The 20,292-nt window shown below is 40.8% G+C and overlaps 1 protein-coding gene across 4 annotated transcripts in view; it reads right to left on the reverse strand.

Moving 5' to 3' along the window:
- LOC102238290 (zinc finger protein GLI3-like) overlaps positions 1 to 20,292 on the reverse strand; it is a 122,779-nt gene that overhangs the window by 7,327 nt on the left and 95,160 nt on the right. For 3 of the 4 annotated variants that reach the window (XM_023326341.1, XM_005798596.2, XM_023326340.1), the window contains exons 6-13: positions 19,821 to 19,982; positions 14,625 to 14,829; positions 11,456 to 11,675; positions 9,671 to 9,784; positions 7,937 to 8,077; positions 1,111 to 1,260; positions 832 to 996; positions 311 to 601 (exon numbers count right to left, since the gene is read on the reverse strand). In XM_023326341.1, the coding sequence (XP_023182109.1) occupies positions 311 to 601; positions 832 to 996; positions 1,111 to 1,260; positions 7,937 to 8,077; positions 9,671 to 9,784; positions 11,456 to 11,675; positions 14,625 to 14,829; positions 19,821 to 19,982 (1,448 nt within the window). The remainder of the gene's footprint in view (positions 1 to 310; positions 602 to 831; positions 997 to 1,110; positions 1,261 to 7,936; positions 8,078 to 9,670; positions 9,785 to 11,455; positions 11,676 to 14,624; positions 14,830 to 19,820; positions 19,983 to 20,292) is intronic. The other variant, XM_023326342.1, reaches the window with a different exon arrangement.

The raw sequence follows: 20,292 nt of genomic DNA on the forward strand, positions 1-20,292 counted from the left end.
TTAGCAGGCTTATGGTGAAAGTCTGGCTGGCAGACTTTCCTCCAAAGCAGCAGGATGAGATGAAGGGCGAACGAATGTAGTGTCAAACCCATCTCACCTGATTACCCACTGTCCTTAGAAAGGAATGGAGAGAAATGCCGAAGCATTTGGATAGAGGAAAAGATGTATTCATTAGAAGAGGTCAGTGTGAAAACCCTTTCTTCAAATACACAGGCATTGAAAGCATAAATGAATTACTGTTTGAACGTTAGTAAACTAAAGACAATATGAGTCAGTAAAGTGGATGTTTAAGCAAAAATTGAAGTCTTACCATTGGCTTCTCTGTCTTGATAGATTTCACCTGCAGACATTCATCTTGTTTTGAGGTAGCGTGGTTGTACTCCCTTTGGTCCGTGTATCCACCCAGGGGCAGCTGTCCAGGTGACCTGCCCTGGCTGTTGCCTCCAGGTTCCCGGGGCTGAGGTGGAGGGCGTGGATAATCGCCACGCTGTTTCTTGGTGACATGCGCCTCTGGCCCGTGTACCGTCTTTACATGCTTCCGTAAGGAGCTGGGGTCTGTGTAGCGCTTAGTGCAGCCCGGGATTTTGCACACGTACGGTTTCTGAAGGAGAACGAACATCATAATTGAATGAGTTTATTTGAATTGGCTTCCTACACATTTGTTATGTCATAACTCTACATACTATCAAAATCATTTTGGGGCCATTTTCAAACTTTACAATTATTTCTACAGAGGTCAGGTTTTAAATATGAAACAATACAACTGTAGGATGTATTGTTTACATCCTACATCCTCTGTTGTCCCTACATATGATGGACCTATGTTAATACCTCATTGGAGTGTGTTCGGTTCTGATGCTTGGCCCGATCCGACGCATTGGAAAAAGCCTTGTTACAGCCTTCATGTTCGCACACATAAGGTTTCTCACCAGTATGGGAACGTAAGTGAGTTTTCAGGTTTTCCAGGCGTGAGTAGGCCTTAGTGCAGCCTTCAAACTGAAGATGGAAAAAAATTATCCCATACACTTTAGCTTTTTACATGTATAATAACATGCACAATACAATATCATCTGCAAATAGGGTTATATTGACATTTATGAGGATCCTTACTGTGCACTTGTGTGGTTTTTCCCCAGTATGTCTGCGCATGTGGACCACCAGCATGTACTGTGCCTTAAAGGGCTTCTGCTCTCGAGAGCATTCCTCCCATCGGCACACAAATTCCTTCTTTTCTCCGTGGATGTGGTCATTGTTGATGTGCTAGGGGGACAAAAAGCAAATTTTGTTCATTTTGAAAAAACAACTTTACTGCGCTTCTCCATTTAATTGTTCTGAAAGGTAATTTCCCTTTCAGGTTTTTATCCTTTTACTAATTTATCCTTTCGCAAAGTGAAAAAAAGCTTTTGAGACTGCGTTTGATCTGAGTGAGATTTTCAAACCAACCCTGTCACTTGAATGAGTTTGGGGCCTTGTCACTTTGTGACAAGAGCCGACAGTTGTGCTGTGGTTGCAACTTCCAAACTGTGGCTTAGGAAGCACAAGAAATGGCAGAGGGGTGAGAAATCAGAAATTCAGTCAAAGCTTCTGAAATATGAGGCCTTTGTAAGTCCAGTCAAGCATTTCAACTTTATGTTTTTCTTTTTTTTTCCCACTAAACTGCAGTTTAAAAACAGGAAAGTGGTAAATGTTGAAAGAATAGAAGAGGTGAAGAGGGGAGGGGAAAAAAGCTACAGCCCTCTGGGGAAAAAGTCAACATCAGGCCCCTCTTCAAGAGACAACAGAGAGGTGGCCTCTAGAGCGCCTTTTCTGATGGCAATTTAAACCCGGAGAGACGCGATATCCTCAAGGAAACCGGTGCTGTTATGACATTCCTAAGAAGCAGCAAAAAAAAGCTTGTTTTAACCTCAGGGCAGAATACAAGACTTTCAGTTGAAAAGCTTGAGAATTTTGTGCTTTGTTGGATTGTTTTTAATAATAATTCATCCAGGGACCAAATAAAAATTGGAGGACAAAAAACAAAGATTTAGCCCAGAAAAAAGGTCAACAACATGACTTTTGCACGCACTCACTGATTCTTCCACAGGCCTTCTCGAACCTTCTACACAATCATGACCATGACATCCAGCAGACACCCCACTGGTTTTCATTTTCCACTGGTTTTCATTTCCCACTAAAGGCAATCGCTGACAAATGATTCAATTAATTCACTCTAAAACATGATTCTGTGGCCATCCAATTCATACCCTTAAATATCTCATATTTTGTCATGTTGCAACCAGAAAATGTCATTAAATACATATTGATGGCCTATGTTTATTAATTATGCTTCTTCTAATCTCTAATTTGTTTTAACCAATTATTTACAATAGATTTTAGGAGGTATTAATACGATTGCTATGCATTTTATCATCAAATAGCAACTGTAATACTCGTGAGGCATTTCTGTAATTTTAAGTGACAAGCCCAGAACTACAGGGGAGAATGGCTGGACAATTGGATGATCAGAGACTGTAAATCAATCTCCTCCCCATGTTGGCCAGCGCTTAAAAAAACCTGACTCTTCCTCTGTTTTTCTTCGTCTTCAAGAGGGAATCCCGGCGGCAAGCGATCGGTCTGCTGTGACCTGTGTTCGATATCCTGCGGCTGAGAGCGATGGGAGAGTGCTGTAGAGTTGGATCATGCGCTGGCAGCTGGCACACTCACACATATTTACTGTTTGAACAAATGAATGAGGTCGTTGACGGGCGTGATGCATTAGGCTCTGGGCTGACAGTGAGGGGGACAGGCAACACCGCAGGGGGAAGTGAAAGGAGGGGCAGGACTGCAGAGAAACCTAATGGCATGATCTAATGGCAATTCTTATTGAATCAATAATCTCCATGCTGAGCAGACAGGTCCCGTTGGTCGGCTAAATCGACAAACAGGTGCTGATAGCGGTGGCGCGGTGGGTTATTCATCTTCCCCCTGCCAGCTTATCGGCCAACAACTGTAAAAATGCCACCAAGATGGATTTAGGAGGGAGCTGCACGACAGGAAACGCATGGGACACGGACACAGGGGACACAGGCACTGGCTGTGACGTATGAACTGTGTACTTCCACACACGCACAGGTGTAGGTACTGTTCCCTTGGTTCAGCCCCCTGTGGTTCACAACTAACATATGGCACATACTTAAGCACCAGCACCAAAGATGGCAAAAAGGCCTGGGTTGTATCAATAGCGGGTTGAACATGCTCAAAATGTCAAGAAATTTTTAAATGAAAGTAAGAGAAGTCGGAAAATGGCTCAACAACAACTCCTAAACAGCAGTTCCTTGGACCAACACCCTCAACATTCACCTTATTTTGATGGAGAGCTACAAATTGTTCTACAGGCAAGTATCTACCAAAATAAAATAAAAAACTACTCTAAAACAGGCATGCACTGAACAGGAAGTCTGCAGCTTTGCATAAAAAAGTTCCTTTTCAAACTCTTTTGAAATCTCTAGCGTTTCCCTTTAATAGAGATTCCTCCTAGATGAGGTGCCAGCTTCAAACTTAATCATTATTCTTTTAAGGCATGGGGAACTGGAAGTTATCAAAAGCTTGAGTTTAAATTTAGGGATGTGGTTGTGGCCACCCAGAAAATCATTGACAACATCATCATTGACAAAAAGTCCTGTTTTAGTTAATGATGTCCATCTTTGACCTTCTTAACTTCAATAATTTTAAACTCTCCTTTGACAGAAGTTTGTGAAATTTGGTATATGTTATTCAACACAAATAACCTCAAGCCCTAACAGGTATTTGGTCATTTTGGATGAAAGGGTTCTTTTTGTACATCTTACATGGGTGAACTCAAACAACGGCAAACAGATTTACTGATTCATTACATTTTTAATGGTTTGGGGAAATAAAAATCAATAAAATATTGATGCCTGGCCAAGCACATGGGCATGGTCAGACTTTAAAAACAAATCTCCAAGAACATTAAAAGTTTCTGTGCAGTCCCCAGCCAAACACTTACAGGATTGTGGTCCTCGCCAAATCTTCGTCGCCAAACAAGAAGTTGGCACAACTCAAAGAAAGATCGTTCAACTCCAAAAAATGCTTTTTGTATTAGTCACAGACGCTAACAGGAAATAATTCCAGGCTCAAAGCTTCTGACCACTAAAGTGCAAGGGTCATTCAATGCTGCTTGCAGCTTTAACAATTTGAATTATAGCTTCATGCTGTATTCCAACATCCCATCACTTGATATTGGAATACACTAAATCATATCATTTTCTTCCCTGCTACGTCCCACTATTTGTTCACTTCAGTATTCATTTCCATGTTTCCTTATCAAACCCTCTTTGGGACGCTGCCTTCATGCATTAGAATGCAAGCGTGCATGAAAAGAGGGTCTGTTTACAAGGCAATTTCACAAAGCGATGGGACCCGCAACACCGTTTAGCTTTATCAAACATTGCCTAATAAATCATATGCTCTTTTGTGATGTCAGTTGCTGAAATGCTTTGTATAAAGGGAGGTGGGGAGAAAAAAAGCACAGAAAAGGAAAAGATGGAAGGCAATGAAAGGGAGAGAGAGGTAGAGAGAGAGAGATTAAATGAAAGTGGGAATTGAGAGTGGGTTAGTGAGAAAAGGAGGGAGGATGAGAGAAAGCGAATGAGAAGCAGGGGGCAGGGAGCTGAAATTGGCATGTGTAATTCAGCAGTCTTTTCATCTTGGAGTAAGATACTCTAGACAGATAAGGGCCTAATCCTTCTCATGATCAAAAAAAGCAGCGTTTTACCAATTAAAGGCCTGTGCCAGCAGCCAGAGAGGGCTGAAGGGGGGGGGGGGGGGGTGTTTTCAGACTGTGCCGGCGTTTATCATTCTTTAACACTGGGGAAGCACACAACAGGAGTTTTAACAAGGCTGCACACATGGAGTAACAGCTTTCCATCTGAGAGAATTACAACGCCAAGTGTGTGTTTGACCTGGTGATAAAACACATGAACCTCTAAGACCTTCAGCAGCCCTAATAATGAACTTTGGAAGTATTGTATTTGCTTGAAAGTCTACCTAAACACCATATCTAAATCTTTCACATACTACTATTCGATAAATTGAGTTTGTTATTGGCATTTTAGTCAATAACTGGCTGAAAAATGTTCTTTTAGTGGTGATTTTTAGAAGTGAACCTCAACATTCGGGCTTCCTTTCCCAAAATAAACCTGGAACAGTATTGAGGTTTTTTTTGGAGAAAGAAAATTTTACACTTGCTTCTTGCTCTGATTGAAGGATCAGCCAGAAGGCTCATCTGCAGTCTGGATTCTGAATCTTCAGAGCTAAGACTGGGCCACCTGTGAGTGTTCTGGGACAGGGTTGGGGTCCACAGCAAAAACCTGCTGGTCATTATTAGTAAACTAAGATCAATTTCTGCTTTAGTGTCAGACTCCAGGAATCTCCAATAACACCATAAAAAGTAAATAGACTTATTGCAAGTTGTTGTTTTGTTTTTCAAAGAGTCACTAGGGTCTGAGAAGTTGCTAAATACAGTGACAATGTCACTAAGTTATCCACACTGTGCCCTTGTAGACTTATCTGCTGTGAAAATGTTCTAAAAGATCAACAACAAAAAAACAAAGGTTGTTGAGCAAGGCTATAATAATAGAAAATTATGCCAATAATGGGTTGGTCTCTATGGCGACAAATAGCTGAGTAAAAGCCAACTTCAAGAGATACATTAAAGAAGCCACCAGGCCTTATCTTTAAAAGTGTTCCCTCTGAGGGGAAAAGAGGAGGGGAGAAAGTAAAATAGAAAATGAGAGAGAGCAAGAGAGAGAGGGGGGAAACGTCCCCAAAAAGAGGGGGGAGGGCTAGAGAATGTTGAGCTTAAACCACGATGGAGAGGTAGAACGAGTAGAAATAAAATAAATCAAATAAATCTCGCAAACTACAAAATTGACACCCGCCTCGCTTTTGCTGACTGGGTAGGCCTGATAAAGTGGGCCAAATTGCATAGATCTGATGTTTATCTTATCGGTGGCACCGTGAGTGCCTATATGCGTGTGATAAAGGGAACGCCGGTGAAAAGAATGTTTGAGGGGTGCAGAAATATGCATCAAGAGCACTACAGGAAGCGCTTTTGTTCAAGGGGGAGAGCAATGAGGGTGGCGTGAAGGCTTAATTCAAAAATTAGGCCAACCACAAAGAAAAAAGGATATTTCACTGTGGATTTCTTACTTGTAACACTTCAGAAAGTGGGTACGTCTTGACAGACTTGTCAAGCACTTCTGAAAGTGAAACTTAAACATTAAAACTGCTTCAGCTAAGGGGAAACTGATGATTTTTTTTTCTTGTAACGCCTTTCCTCCCTGAAGCTGTTTCAGAAGACAAGTACGGGGGAAGGGACGCGCCATTGTTTGGATATATGGAAATCCCCTCCACCACCACCACCACCACCGCTGCCATCCCAAACCCCTCCCAGAGAGTGAAGAGAGCCACTGTGGTCCAAATACTGTACTTATCCTATTACTGAGGGGCTGGGGGTGTGGAGAGATAAGAGCATTTTCCCGTCCGCTCTGCTGAATTAGAGGGGCAGGGAGTCTGTAGGCGAGGACTGTTATTGGCACCTCTCCACATATCTCCATGTGCATTAAAAATGAGAAATAAAACGTCATATCAGAAAGTCTGATGGCAGAAAAAAAAATTCCAAGACAGAAACATGAAAACTAATCAAAGAGGACATATTGTTTCCCTATGATGGCAACCGGGCTGTGAGAACAGCAGGGGGAGAAGGTGAGCAATATTCGCCTCCATTCCTTTCCCAACTGCTTTTACTCATCCCACCTCCTGAAACAGGGGCAAGAAGTTGTCAAGATCCTCAACCTTTTGAGCTGAGCCCTTCAAACACGGGAGGCAAGCCCATTTCGTGCTGAGGATATCAATTATAGATAGGGGTTACCACCGCAGCTGAGGATTGCGATGTCAAGACGGCAAGTAGACAGCTGTGGAGAGCTTAGGATCTTTCTATCAGATGTGTCCTGATGTGTTTCTCAGCTGCACATGTCTGTGTGAGCACTTCCCCATCGCTTGTATGGGTGTAATTTCATCGCTTGTCCAACTCCGGTTTGGTTTCCCGCTCAGATGAAGGGTAAGTGGTTCAGATGCTGCAAAGCAAAGCTAAAAGCACCTTTGGCCACAGTAGGGGTGACACGATGATTACGCTAATGGCATTTTTTTTAGCTTTCCACAGAGCCACAGGCGAAGTATGATCGGGGAACATCCATCTCCAGGCGTCTGTGAGAATTACGATAACAGACAGGGAGTTGGTTTGGTCCGGTAGAGTACACAGAATTCTGTGAGGCTTAACTCGCCAAATAAGTTCTCACCATCCAGCTGTGAGATGGGTCTCCAGCTTCTGAGCCCATTATCACTACTCGTGAAACCAATCAGGAATTCAGCATTACTAACATTCAGCGCTCAAGGCCCTCACTCTACACTGGCCTGCCAGACACAGAAGCTGAGGTCTGGGGAGATAGGTGGAGGGGGAAAAAAAACTCAGCTTGTCTGTTTTTTGAGCAGCTCTGTAGGATTGTTCACCTGTTGTGTATTACTGGTCTTGCAAAGGAAGCTAATCTTATGGAGAGGCATAAACGCTTGTTCCTTTTCTATAGTAATGGCTCCAGTCTCCTAGCTATGCTTCCAAACAAGCTATAATTTTTAAAAGTCTTTTTCTAATTATACTGTCATGAACATTTAAAATTCCCCCCACTAACTGAGACCTGTAGAGTCTGAGATGGAATACTTGTGTTTTTGGTGATTTCACTTAGTATATTGCTCGATCTTGGGGTTTGTTTGCTGATAGGTATATTCCCGGGAAGATGGGCAGCTGTGTTAAATGTGTTTTACTTATGGAAGACTACATAGGAAGAAAGACTTCATATTGTGAGGTCTGGTGGATACTTACTTGTACCAGCTGTTCTTGGGTGTCAAACTCACGGCAGCAGTTCTCCCAGTGGCAGTTTGTCTCATAAACCACCTCCGGCTCCTGTTTGCTCTCGTCTTTGTCGCCTTCCTCCTTCACCAGAGTCATCCCATCAGGATGGTCCTGAATAACCAGTGAGAACCAATATATTGAGACCGATGTAACACTATTGGCGTTTAATAACATATGCTTCAGCTCACAAACATATAAACCGGTCATAAATTAGATTCTTCACAGGCACAGCAGAGAGTTATTGCCTACATGTCTCAAACATGTGTGTCTGGCCTTGCTCAGCTCTATGAGGGGTAAATATAGCAGATGAAGCCACTCTGAATTTTTGGAAGACTTGATCCTCGACATGCTTAGACTCTGAGCTACTGCAGAAGAGGCTTCCACTGCAAACCCCAGCTTATTTCAAGCTACCGTCTTATAATCAGCTCTTTTTTCCCCCCCACCAATGCAAATGCCTGCCATTTGCTTACATTTTGCTTTCACTTTTTCAAAGCCCCTTAAATTTTTTGATTAAACAAGAGCAAAATCAATTTTCTCTTTCGTCCCACAAAAGCTAAGTGATTGTGTCGCGTTGGAAACTAAAAATGATAAGAGCAGAAAACACCAAACAAAACAGCCACATGCAAAAGAATAAAGATTGAGTGCTGTTGTAGCCACTTTGCAGAGACGCAGCATTGAGTACAAGCATCACTTTCATTATGATTGGCAGTCATCCTTCATATTTGAACTGTTCGTCCAGTTCAAATATTAGTTTATATGAAATGTCCTTTTTGTAGAGTAGAATGATTATACAACAGAAAACTGCAATGGCTTTTGAAAATAACAATTTGGTGCATTCCTTTGAGTTTATAGGAGATCATCTTTTGAGTGTTGATGAAGGTTCAGGAATGCCTTAACTTGACAAGGCCAAGTTTCATAAAAATCTTACTACTGATCATGAGTGTCTGCAGCTGGTAATTTCTGCTTGACTCCTACTTGGAACAATGGGAAACTCCAAGGAATTCAGATTTAAGATAAAGAAGTGGAGATTTACACAAGTTGAGAGAAAACACATCTAAATAACAGCAGTATAAAATCAGTCTAAACAATTACATGTGAGTGCAAGTTATTGCCAGATGTGCAGAGATTTTGCACAGGCCTGGAAGACGACCAATAGAAAATGGGTCGGTCCTGAAAACACTGGCTATATTTTGCCAAGTCAGTGGATAATAAATGTAGTCCTACTTTCTTCAATTAAAATATGTTTGTTAAACTAAACAGAAATAATGCATTGATTTCCTGATTAAACTGAATGGGTGAGGTCACATTTTTAAACGTTAAAGCAAAGGAAACTAAAGTTATCTCTGTTTGGAAGATCTAATTCTCTGACTCCGCACTGTCAGCAGCTGTTCTTGGTTCTTTAACTACCTTCTGTAACTCTGCAGCAAGTAAATATATTGGATGTTATTCTGGAATGTTTAATTTATTTGGACAAAAAGATAAGGTGCACTTTGAACAACCCTGGACTTAAAGAAATGCTGAGCTTGTAGTTCTGGACAAATGACTCAACAATAGAGTCAGTAACTGATGGCAAATTGAATTTATTTATAAAACGCCAAGTCATAAGAAGACACTTTGCAGAACAGAAAGGTCCAATTCATACCTTTTATTTAGATTTGGTCCAAATTCAATTTAAGGCGATCTAATTCAGGAGACAAAACCCACCTGCACACTCACCGCTCCGGGACTGGGCAACTCATCCTCCGGTTTCATTTTGGACCGCTTGTGATGCATCGGGTCGCCGGTGCTGCTCACAGCTGATTCACTAGTCGGTTTGGCCTTTGGTAAAGACAAAACGCAAAAATGTTTCTAACTTTATCATTTCCCCCTCTAATTGCATCGTGATCAGTATCCCAATAGTTTTATCCTTCATAGGAACATTAAAAATGCATGTAATGCTTATAAGCAAAACCAATTATTTACTTAATCAACAAGACAAAACTGGTGGGGTTGGCTCATAATGATTTCTGCAACTGAAGCTTTAAACTGAGCCAGCAAAGAACTATGCAATTCAGTGTATCACATTAGCGTCCCTAATCAGTGCAATTAAAGCAATCTTATGAACCAATTCCACCAATGAATGACCTGGCTTTGGCCCTGGCCTAAATACGCCCTCGGGAGGATTCCTGTAACACAATAAGCTATTTGAAAGAAGAAAAATTAACAGAACCTTTAGACATCTGCAAAATGAGACGGTGTTATTCCAGAGAATGCTGAGCTTTTCACACAACTAAACAACTACTTCACTTCTGCTAAAGGACACATTTCTGAGTTGTGTTAAGGTATTCATTTTAGGGTCAGGAAAGAAGTGTCTCCTCCTTCAAGCTTGACTGAGATCTTCCGATGTCCATCTGTCTTCTGGAGACAGGTTTCATGGTTACATGAAACAAAGATAAGTTTGGTGGAGTCAACTAGATGCTTTTAAATGTAGGAAGACTGTAGAACCGTCAAGCATGGTAGTGGTAGCTTCATGCCGAGGAAGTCTTTTGAAGATAAAACCAAACATTTCCACATCTAGCAAGTGAGATCAGTGGTTTTGTTCTCGAGAACGTTGAGCTTTTTGATGCTTAGTGTTTCCAACTTGCGTTGCATTTGAGCTATTCATTTCTGAGGCAAGAACAAAGCACTTGTTCTAACATCCACAACTTCGAGCTCAACTGAAATGAATCTTTTTTAAAGGTTTTTGTGACACTCTTTATTCAGGAAGAAGGGGAAGACATGCTGCAAATGGAACGGAAGCCGGGAACTGAACCGTGACAGCTTCTGCATGTGGAAAGAAAGTTTTAGGATTAAAAAGAGAAAAATATTTAGCTATTTGTCCACAGTGACAAGATGCATGTTTGGGGAGTCAGGATGCCGATTTCCAGTCTACAAATACTGTTAAGCACGGTGGGAGTAACATCATGCTAGGGGTCTGTTTCACTGTTTTGAAGCTGACCACATGGAGAAGTTAGAAAGCTGTTACTGTCTCATAAGACAAGCATTGACTAAACAATATTTTCTTCAGTTTTGTCCAATTTCTGAAAATCATGGGATAAGAATAAGGACGGGTAATAAACAGAATATTTACTGGAAATGCGGGGCTGCACATAATGTAAGGCTTGAGAAAAAAACTGGGGGAAACCCCTTTGGATCCATCCATCCATGTCAATATTCCCCACTCTCCACATCCTTGTTCTCTCTCTAGTGATTAATGGATTCAGCGGAGGGATTCTATGCTAACAAGCCCCTGGTTGTTTGCTATACGCACGCTTTCATGTGCGCGATAGGCTGAAAACAAGAAACAACACGAGTAAGAGGAAGAAAAGTCCCAGGAGAGGAAAGCGTTGAGGGGACGGGGGTCCTGCCTGTACCTGTGCTTGCTTGGCTGATCCCTTTCACAAGGGGCTGGCATGCAACGCCGCTATCCATTAACGCGTGATGATGAATCGCAGAGGCCGCTGTGCTCACCTGTGACGAGTCGTTGGAGATGGCTGAGCGATCGCCGGCACCGAGACCAGTTGGGGGGATGCCAGGCACGGGACGCTGGCTGACAAAGGTCGGCGTAGGGTGGACTAACGGTGGGCTGTGGCCGAAGGCGGAGCCCACGATCCCAGGCTGGCGGCCCATCAGCTGATGGTGGACATGTAACGCCACCGGAGTTGGAGGGTAGGGGAAGCTCAAAGCTGGGCTGGAGAGACGACAGAGTAAAACAACTCTAAACAATACTTCAAACATTAATTACAGAAGCAATGAGCCAAAGAAGGGGAAGTTCAAGTGAGTAAATGGATTGTTCTGGATAACTCCTCACCCTGAGGGCAATCTGACATGAGATGGTGTGGTAATAGCGGAACCAGGGGGGCTGCTGGGAAATAAAGCTTGTTAACACAGTGAATTATCAAGTGGTTTGTGTAAGACAGTGTGTCATTCCTCCACTGGGCAAAATAATACAGATAATAAATAACCGTTAATCTATCTTGGAGCCATGTAAATAAAGTCACAACATTTTCTTTCCTCTGTAAGTTACAGTTCTCTGGAAATCGTTCATACCACTTGAATCTTTTTCACACTTTGTCACATTACAGTCACAAACTTTAACTTCCTTTATAATAATTTTATGTGATCAACACAAATAAAATCAGAAGAGTGTGTAGTGTGTTTTTGTATCAGCCCCTCTGAATCAATGCTTCTTCTCAACCAGCTTTGAGGATCTCATAAAAAATAAAATAAAAAATTCTCTACATTGTTCTTTGCAAAATATCTGAATGAATAAATTGTGACGAATAATATCTGTGCACATCAGACTTCAGGCCCTGACACACCTTTTTCATTTGGATTTAGTTCTGGACTTTGACAATGGTGTCCAAGTTGAGGTTCCGGGGCCATTTGTGGCCTTCTGAATGATTTTTAGTGACTTAATTCAAGAATTTAACAAATCTGGCTGGCAGGCGCAGGTACCTGATTCAGACAGGCACATACAGTATATTACCTTTTAGGGCAGGGATATTCAAACTTTTTTTGCCATGAAGTCCAACACTGTCGAATTGAAAACACTTGTTGGGGCAAATTTTTTGTATTAATGCATTATTAATATAGGAAGCGCTAAAAAAGGCACATTTCTAGTTAGTTTTTATCTGCTGAAAAACAAACTGAAAATTGAGAATTTTATCAAAATTAGACAGATTTGTTTAAACCAGGAATCTTTGACATAAAATAAAGAAGGTCTTGAAATGACAGCACTGATGTAAGACAAACCTACAGTTTTGAATTCTTTTGGAGCTCAGGAACAGTGATGTTTCATATTTCACCAGTATGATGGTGTGTTAAAAGCAAATACCAAAATGAAAATGCATGTCATAATTATTGTTATTTGCGACAAAACTGTGAAAGACATGTATTATTTTCCTTTCATTTCACACAACACTGCTTTGATTTCTGATGAAATGCATTGAAGTTTTTGGTTGCAATGTGACAACGTGGAACAATTCAAAGGGCATCAGTAATTATGCAAGGCACTGTGTTAATCTGCAAACTGAGCTAACTTTGTTGATCATAAAAATCCCAGAAGCCTCCTCTGTGTAACGATCGTTAAACCTCCGGATAAACATGGATCTGTGTGGCTCGGCTTCATTCATTCTGCACACTGACAATTGGCTCTACCCGCGACCCATATGTCTGCTGATCTTATTATGAGCCGAGTGGAAATCAATGGACCGAGACACATTTGGAGGCCCATCCGCTTGTCATATCACTCATCAGTCTGTTGGCTCTGGCTATTTGGATCCTGTCATTCGGACAGTGGCGAGCGTGGAGCATGATTGATCAGCTCCCTTTTACAGATCGCTGATCAATGGCTGAGGGTGGGGCAATGGATCTTTGCTGTTTTTCCCCTCTTCTCCTCTCTTTTCTTCTGCTTTGCTTTGCCTCTCCACCGATACCGGTGCATGATGTATGTGATGTTTCCCTGAGGTGCGCTGGATGACTGACACAAGCCGCCTGGGAAGCAGGCCGACTGGCTGGCTGGGAGATCGTCACCCACACGGGCGTTTGACACGATAGCACACACATACACTCATTCGTGCCAAACGCTTTATTTATGTATTATGATGCCATTATAAAGGGAAAGCATGCCGCATTTTTCTGTAAGCTGTGAGTCATACACAGCGTCTTTGGTCCTGCCTAAAACAACATGAATATTTTTGCAAAACAGACAATTTTCCTGCTGCAATAATCAACATACCAGCACACATTTTGTGTCTTTTGTGAATTTGGTAAGAAGCCAATGTCACATATAGAGCTGAAACCACATATTTACAAACACTGTCTAAAAAGACAGAAGCATTTATTTTCTTTAATTTTTGCTGCTTTTGGGCAGAAGGAGTCAGTTATGACTACCAAAATTAGTCATTGGTAAATGTCACAAAAATGAGAGAGGTATATATATTTTTACATTTTCTTCAAGAGAAGAAGTTTTTAAATATTTTCAGGGTCCTTCCACAATAGTTTGTTGGACTTGTGGATCATTCCTCCTGCCTGAAGTGGTGTAATTGAGTCAAGTTTGTAAGCCGCCTCACTCTCACATTTCCAGATCGATCCACTTTCTTTTATTTTTTTTAGCAAGAATATATAAAATGTTCTCATCTAAACTATATGTTTAGCACATTAAGACACAGACATAATTTTCTATCCGCTAATTTTCAAAGGGAGATTAAGCTGTTGTAATGGCCACTCAAACTTCTGACATTTAAGAAAGCAGTTTCTCCTTTTTCTTCTTTTGTCATATATAAATGATACAGGAAATCTTCAGCCTGATTTGACTTTCAAAGAGTGAAAAAATATATTTACGTGTTTTTGCCAAGATTAAACCTTTTGCAAACTACAATAAAATCAATCAATAAAATTTGGTGTTTATAATGACAATTTGCTAGTGTTTAGAAAGTTTAATGGAAGGTAATAGATAACCTAAAATTTGTAGGGGGAGATTTCAACTGGAAGGCTAGCAGATGTCAGATTTCTACCCTGGAAAATCTAAAAATAAATCAAACCAACCGTAATCTAACATGGCCATCACCGTCCGACTGTTATCCAGCTCTGGCAACCAAACTTCGGGTGATTTTATTTCCTTTTTCTACTGTGCTACCTGATTGCTCTGGCGGAGAGATGTCCGTAGGAGCCGCTGGTGGAGGAGCTGGAGCGTGAGCTGTTCATCAGTGTGGTAACTATGGCGTTCGGGGAGTTACGAATCATGGTCTGCAAATCGAGGCTGTGCTCAGAGAGCGGAGAGATGGTCAAGGGGCGCTTCCTGTTGGGCCGTGCCGGAAGCCTTGGGCTTGGGAAGCGCGAATCTGGAGGATGAGAATGGAAAAAGAAATTACTGCGTTGTTTAAAGCAGAGGTGCTGGTAGCATGTAGTGTTTGTTTGGTCATGTGATAGTGATGCAGCAGAGGATTGTGGGATGTTTAACTGAAGGATGGAAGCAATGTCAGCGTTGAGGTCATGGTTTCACTGTGTCAAAATGGTCAGGAAATATATATGGTTTATACAATACTGGTAAATATCGCTTGTCAGCAACAACAGCAAATTTGTATATTGATGCGTCTCTATTTAAAGTTTGCCTGTTATTATTATTAGATGCTTCAGGGCAAGAGAATCAGCTAAAAAACAACCAAAAAAAAGCATCTGATGGTTCATACATGCATTTCTGTTTAAACTCTAACCTAATCAAACCCTAACAGATGACATTTTTGTCAATCATCAGACAAAAGGCCCATCTCAATGAGTGTTCAGCTGTCACTTGATGCACTGCTTGCATTTCATCCAGGAGAAAACATGTCTTTTATGTTGGAGAATTGCTCTGACTGTGTATGGTAATATTTAATCAAGTCCAATTTGACTCGTTATTCAAATGCAATCAGTGTTGACTGGAAATACCAAAGAGGGGTTTGAAAAGGTAAAAGGCGGAAACGGCGCAACCATTCTCTCCGAGCGCACAATGAGCCACGGGTAGAGATTAAAACATGACTTTTGTTGTCTTTTCACACGGAGATGTCACAAACAAGACAGAGAGGGAGAGAAAAAAAACGGGGGAGACGGAAGGAGGGGACAAAAAAACAGCGCTGAGGGGATGTCGCGCTTTGTGCATGAACTGACACAATGACTTTGTGACTCAAGACTTGGAAATAAAACATTTCGAGTTATTTCATAAAGGCAAACAAAACCGATAACCCCCCTCCTGCATATTTACGTCCCCCTCAATCCATCCATCTCCCTAAAACGTAAATGCTCTATCTCTGGTTTGACACATTCAGCGATTACAGAGAGCTTCCTTTCACATGGTAATCAGAGAGTGTGCTGTTGTGTGTGTGCGCGCGCGTGCGTGTGTGTGTGTGTAGCATTCTGGCATCCACAGGCCTGAGCTGCAACTGAAGCATCCAGAGCAACACCCTCCACTCTCTTTACATTTTTTATTGTAAGGCGGATCTTGTAAGGAGGAGTGTGAGAACACAATATAGAACACATGGGATTCCTTGACAGTTTTTTTTTTTCTTTATTTTTTTGTCCATTCACCAGCTGAAGCTATACATCCATCTAGCCTCCTGCAAAACGTCTGCTTTTATACCTCTGATTCGGACACATCTGACACCTAAAACAAGCTGCATCCACTTGTGGAAAACTGGAGGATGGTGGAGGTGGAGAGAGAGCGACGGAGAGCCTAGCGTGGGAGACGGGGGCTTGTGTGCCATCACTGCAAAGCCTCATGGGACCGGTGTTTATTAATGCACAGCCCAAATGATAAATCGGCCAACCGGGGAGACAGAGAGGGAAGCGTCCTGGCTCATAGCAGCACTGTCCCTCTAATTTCCTCTTGATTTATGGACGGGACGGCTGGTTACTCGCCGCGTCATTAATTTCGAGGGGGCCAGGGAGGTTTTCGGATGGGCCAGACTGACGGTGGTGGAAAGAAAAGTTGGTTCCAAAACTGGGGTTGAACCCTCAGCGACCCACCTGGGAAGGGGGGGCGACTATAATAAATACATTCTACTTTATGGAGTGTAAAAGTAGATCCTGGAGATGGAAGCACAATACAATAACTATTGTTCTTACAATCATCAAGGTTTTAATCCTGTGACAAGCAGAGTGTTCAGAGAAAGAAAACTTGTACTGAAAAGGACATTTCTGTCAATTCAGCTTATTTAGGATACAGAAAAGGACTGATGCCCTGAAAGACAAGGAAAAAAATAATTTTCTTCCAAAGCTAAGCAAAAGTTTCTTCTTGTCCTCATCTTAAAAAGCTAAGGCATTGTAAAAATGTGCATTAAAATAAAAAAATATATTATTTCACTAAGGTTTTTTAAAATGTCTCCATGTATTCCAGGCACCCTTTACATAAGTCAGACCATAAATTTATTTTTCTCGTGATCTGAAAAGGCCTTCATCAGATTAAAAAGGTTCATGTAGTCATTTATGTAATATTTTACTTATTTCTTGACCGTGTTAATTTTTTCTCTCATTGCGCTTTTTCAAAGTCTGACTATTTTAAAAATGTATTTTCTCATGACCTTAAAAAGTGATGAACTCCGTTCAAAAAGGTTTCATAAAACAAAAAACTAAATCTTCCAAACTTTCTTGATTTTTTTTTTTAGTTTATGCAAATCTTTTCCCCTGAATGGCAGCTGATTTATTTTTCTCTAAATTTAAAAAATCTGACCAAATGTTTATCTTTAAATATTTTTTGTAGATTATCTGCACATTTAAAAAAGTGCCTATAACTAAAATAAAAAAAAAAAACATAATTTTTATAAACAATTTTCTTCCATTTTTGTCCTGAAAGGCACATGAGTTTTCACCTTTATTTGCTTTTGTTTGTTTGTTTTCTTTGTGTGTGTGTGTGTGTGTGCTTTATTTTATTTTATTTTTAAAAATGAAGCTAAATCTGGGAGATTATTTTAGCTAAAAGCTAAGTATTGTGCAGTGTTTTTTTTCTTTCTCGTACTTAGCTCTTTTGGGTTTCCTTGTTTTCTCATTTTTGTTTTTTTATTTGCTTGTCTTTCAAAGAAAAGTAAATCATGATCAAAAACAAAAATATTGATGTATTACTCTAATAATCTATTTATTGATTAATTTATTTATTGTAGAAAAAAATTTTAGGTCAACTTTAAAATATTCCCTTGGATATACTTTTTTGCCATTTGGTACTTCCATATAAATGTCCTTTTTTTAATTTTTTCACTTTAATATAAGTATACACCAGTAAACTGTAGAATGAGCTGTTTATACTTCCTACAAAACAGTACTTTAATGGAGATTAGATGTGATTAGGTGTAAACATTTCAACAATAATAGTTGTTTTACCCGACTAAATAAAGCAACACCAGTGTTTAAACCTTAACATAAACCTGTTTATGCAAACGGTTTCCTATTAGCTGAAAAACACCACCGAGATTAGTTAATAGAAGCCACAAATAAACATCGTAGTGTACTGTATACTTCAGTCAGAGTGATCTATGAGAGCTATGGTGCTAATTAGGCAGTGCTAACGCAGACAATAGACCATTAAAGCACAAATAGGCAGGACAGGCCCATTGTTTCATTAGCAGAACTCTCTCCGAAGGTAATTACACTCATTTGGAATGAACTAAAATAGCTTCATGGTAGCCCAGATTATCACCGAAAGCCTCTTGATAGACTTCGCTCTTTCCTAAAATCCGCCGAAGCTTTAAAGTGTTAATTTTTTTTCCCTACACAGGAACACACATCGCCTGAATGTGATGAGTTATTACCAGCAATGATCACAGGCGATTTTGAATTTTTTTTTAAAGAGAGGAGCACAGCGTCTCCACTTGAATTTGGCCCTAATTGTTTTGTTTCAGTCTATTAATCTTAAAAAGTGACACAGAAGAAAGGATTTCTCTCCCGTGATGAATGGTGGGACATTCCAATTCCCACTTAATAGCAATTAATTTTCTGATACCCGCACAAGTTTGGCTAGTTTTAATTAGTTTGTTCGGAGGAACAGTGGGGGGATGTTCACCCCCGGATTTCCATGAAAGCGGTGTGTGTCTGACTAAATACGTTCCCATCAAAGGGAGCGGGGTGAGGCTGTCTGACCTCCCTAAGATTCGATGTGCCTTTAATTTCCTATTTACACTTTAAAATAACTCATTAGCATAAGTCCTTTGCGTACAGTCCTGAGCCAGACACATTAAGACAATGGCTCATTTAAATGATGTCAAAGTAAAGTTGCAGAAGTTGAGGTGTAGCTGGAGGTATATAGATATATATAGAATAGAAGATGGGAGCACCATGGTGGTGCACTTTTAAGGGTTGAATTCCCGCAGGGGCCACCCACAGTTTGCTGAGAATGTAAGCGCTCATAAGACAGAAAGGTGGAAAAGATGGATGTGGTTAGCGTCTTTCATCACATACGGATGCTCAAAGTACTTTATTAAATGCTCAATAAAGTATAATTTATAATTAAAGCACATTTCTGTTTTACATAAATAGGCATAATGGTGTGGAAAACTCCACACCCAGAAATCCAAGGCAACAGTGCAACCAACTGAACGGTTTCAGCATTTAATAATTATACTACATTTATTTCCTAGGTGAAAAAAAAACACTTAAAGAAATCCAATTTTTGTTTTTCACAAAATCACTGACGGAACAATTATTAGCATGACTACCAATCCCTATTCCAATTTAATGTATCTGAAGTATTTCTTTATAATTTTTACATTAAAAGTTAAAGTTTCAGTTTAATTTCTCAAAGCCGCTCTTCAAAAATGGAAAGACAAGAGATCTTGTGGAGTAAGGCAGATGAGTGTTGATCTCATGGAAACGGCATTAGTTCTGATTTGTTCTTGTTGCACTAGGACCCTCGTAAGAGTAATAATAATAATTTTTGAAAAACTCTAGACTTTCCCAAAAATCTGACCATAGGTCTTCATGAGGTCTTTTAAAAAGTCTGTTTCTCCAAAACATGAGGAAAAATAAACAAAGAAATGTCCAGAGAGCCTTTCATCTGTTTGCTCAAACCTTGTAAGTTGTTCTAGGGGAGGAACAGCAGAGATGCCTGTAAGTGTGGTCCAATTGATTTTGTAATAAAACTCTGCTGCTGCAATAAAAATGAATTTATTTTCAGGTGTTTTACTGATCTTTACCAAAGAAACTAAAGACTGAGGCTGATGTAAGTTTTCTGTTTTGCTTTAAATGTTTTCCTTAACCTCAGGAAGATTTCTACACTGACCAGTGTAGTGTAGTGTGCTGTATTTCATCTGCAAATCAGAATAAATAAAAAATACTCTTTTTTTATCTTTAGGGAATAAAATTTACTCACTCTCCATCGCCTGCAGGTACTCCATGTGCAGGGCGGTGGCGCTGCTCGCGCTGCCGGTGGACGCCACAGACGGGAGAAGGTCTGTGGCGTACGGGCTGCGGTGGCCCGCCAGCAGAGCCATCTGGTGGTAGTAATCAGCTGTGGTCAGACCGGCGTGAGGCGCTGCAGCGGGACAAAAAGGAAGTTCATGTCAGCAAAAGAGGAAAAACTGAACATTTAGAAGGAAGCTGGCGAGAGAGCAGGAAACAGCGGCTTTAATTTATTAGGCTGTGAGGGAAAGCCGACAGCAAGAGCACCTGTGCTGCATTAGAAAACTTGCACTCATTTACTTTAGATGATAATCAGCTCAGCAGAACAGTAATGAGTACATTAGCAAACCCCATCATCTTAACCAAAACAGCTGCACAGGGAGCGTCACCTGAAGACTGGAGTCTCACTGGGGATTCCTGCTGGCTCCCAGATCACAGCGAGT

The sequence above is a fragment of the Xiphophorus maculatus genome, chromosome 21, assembly GCF_002775205.1.
Source record: "Xiphophorus maculatus strain JP 163 A chromosome 21, X_maculatus-5.0-male, whole genome shotgun sequence".
In the NCBI taxonomy this organism is placed as follows: domain Eukaryota; kingdom Metazoa; phylum Chordata; class Actinopteri; order Cyprinodontiformes; family Poeciliidae; genus Xiphophorus; species Xiphophorus maculatus.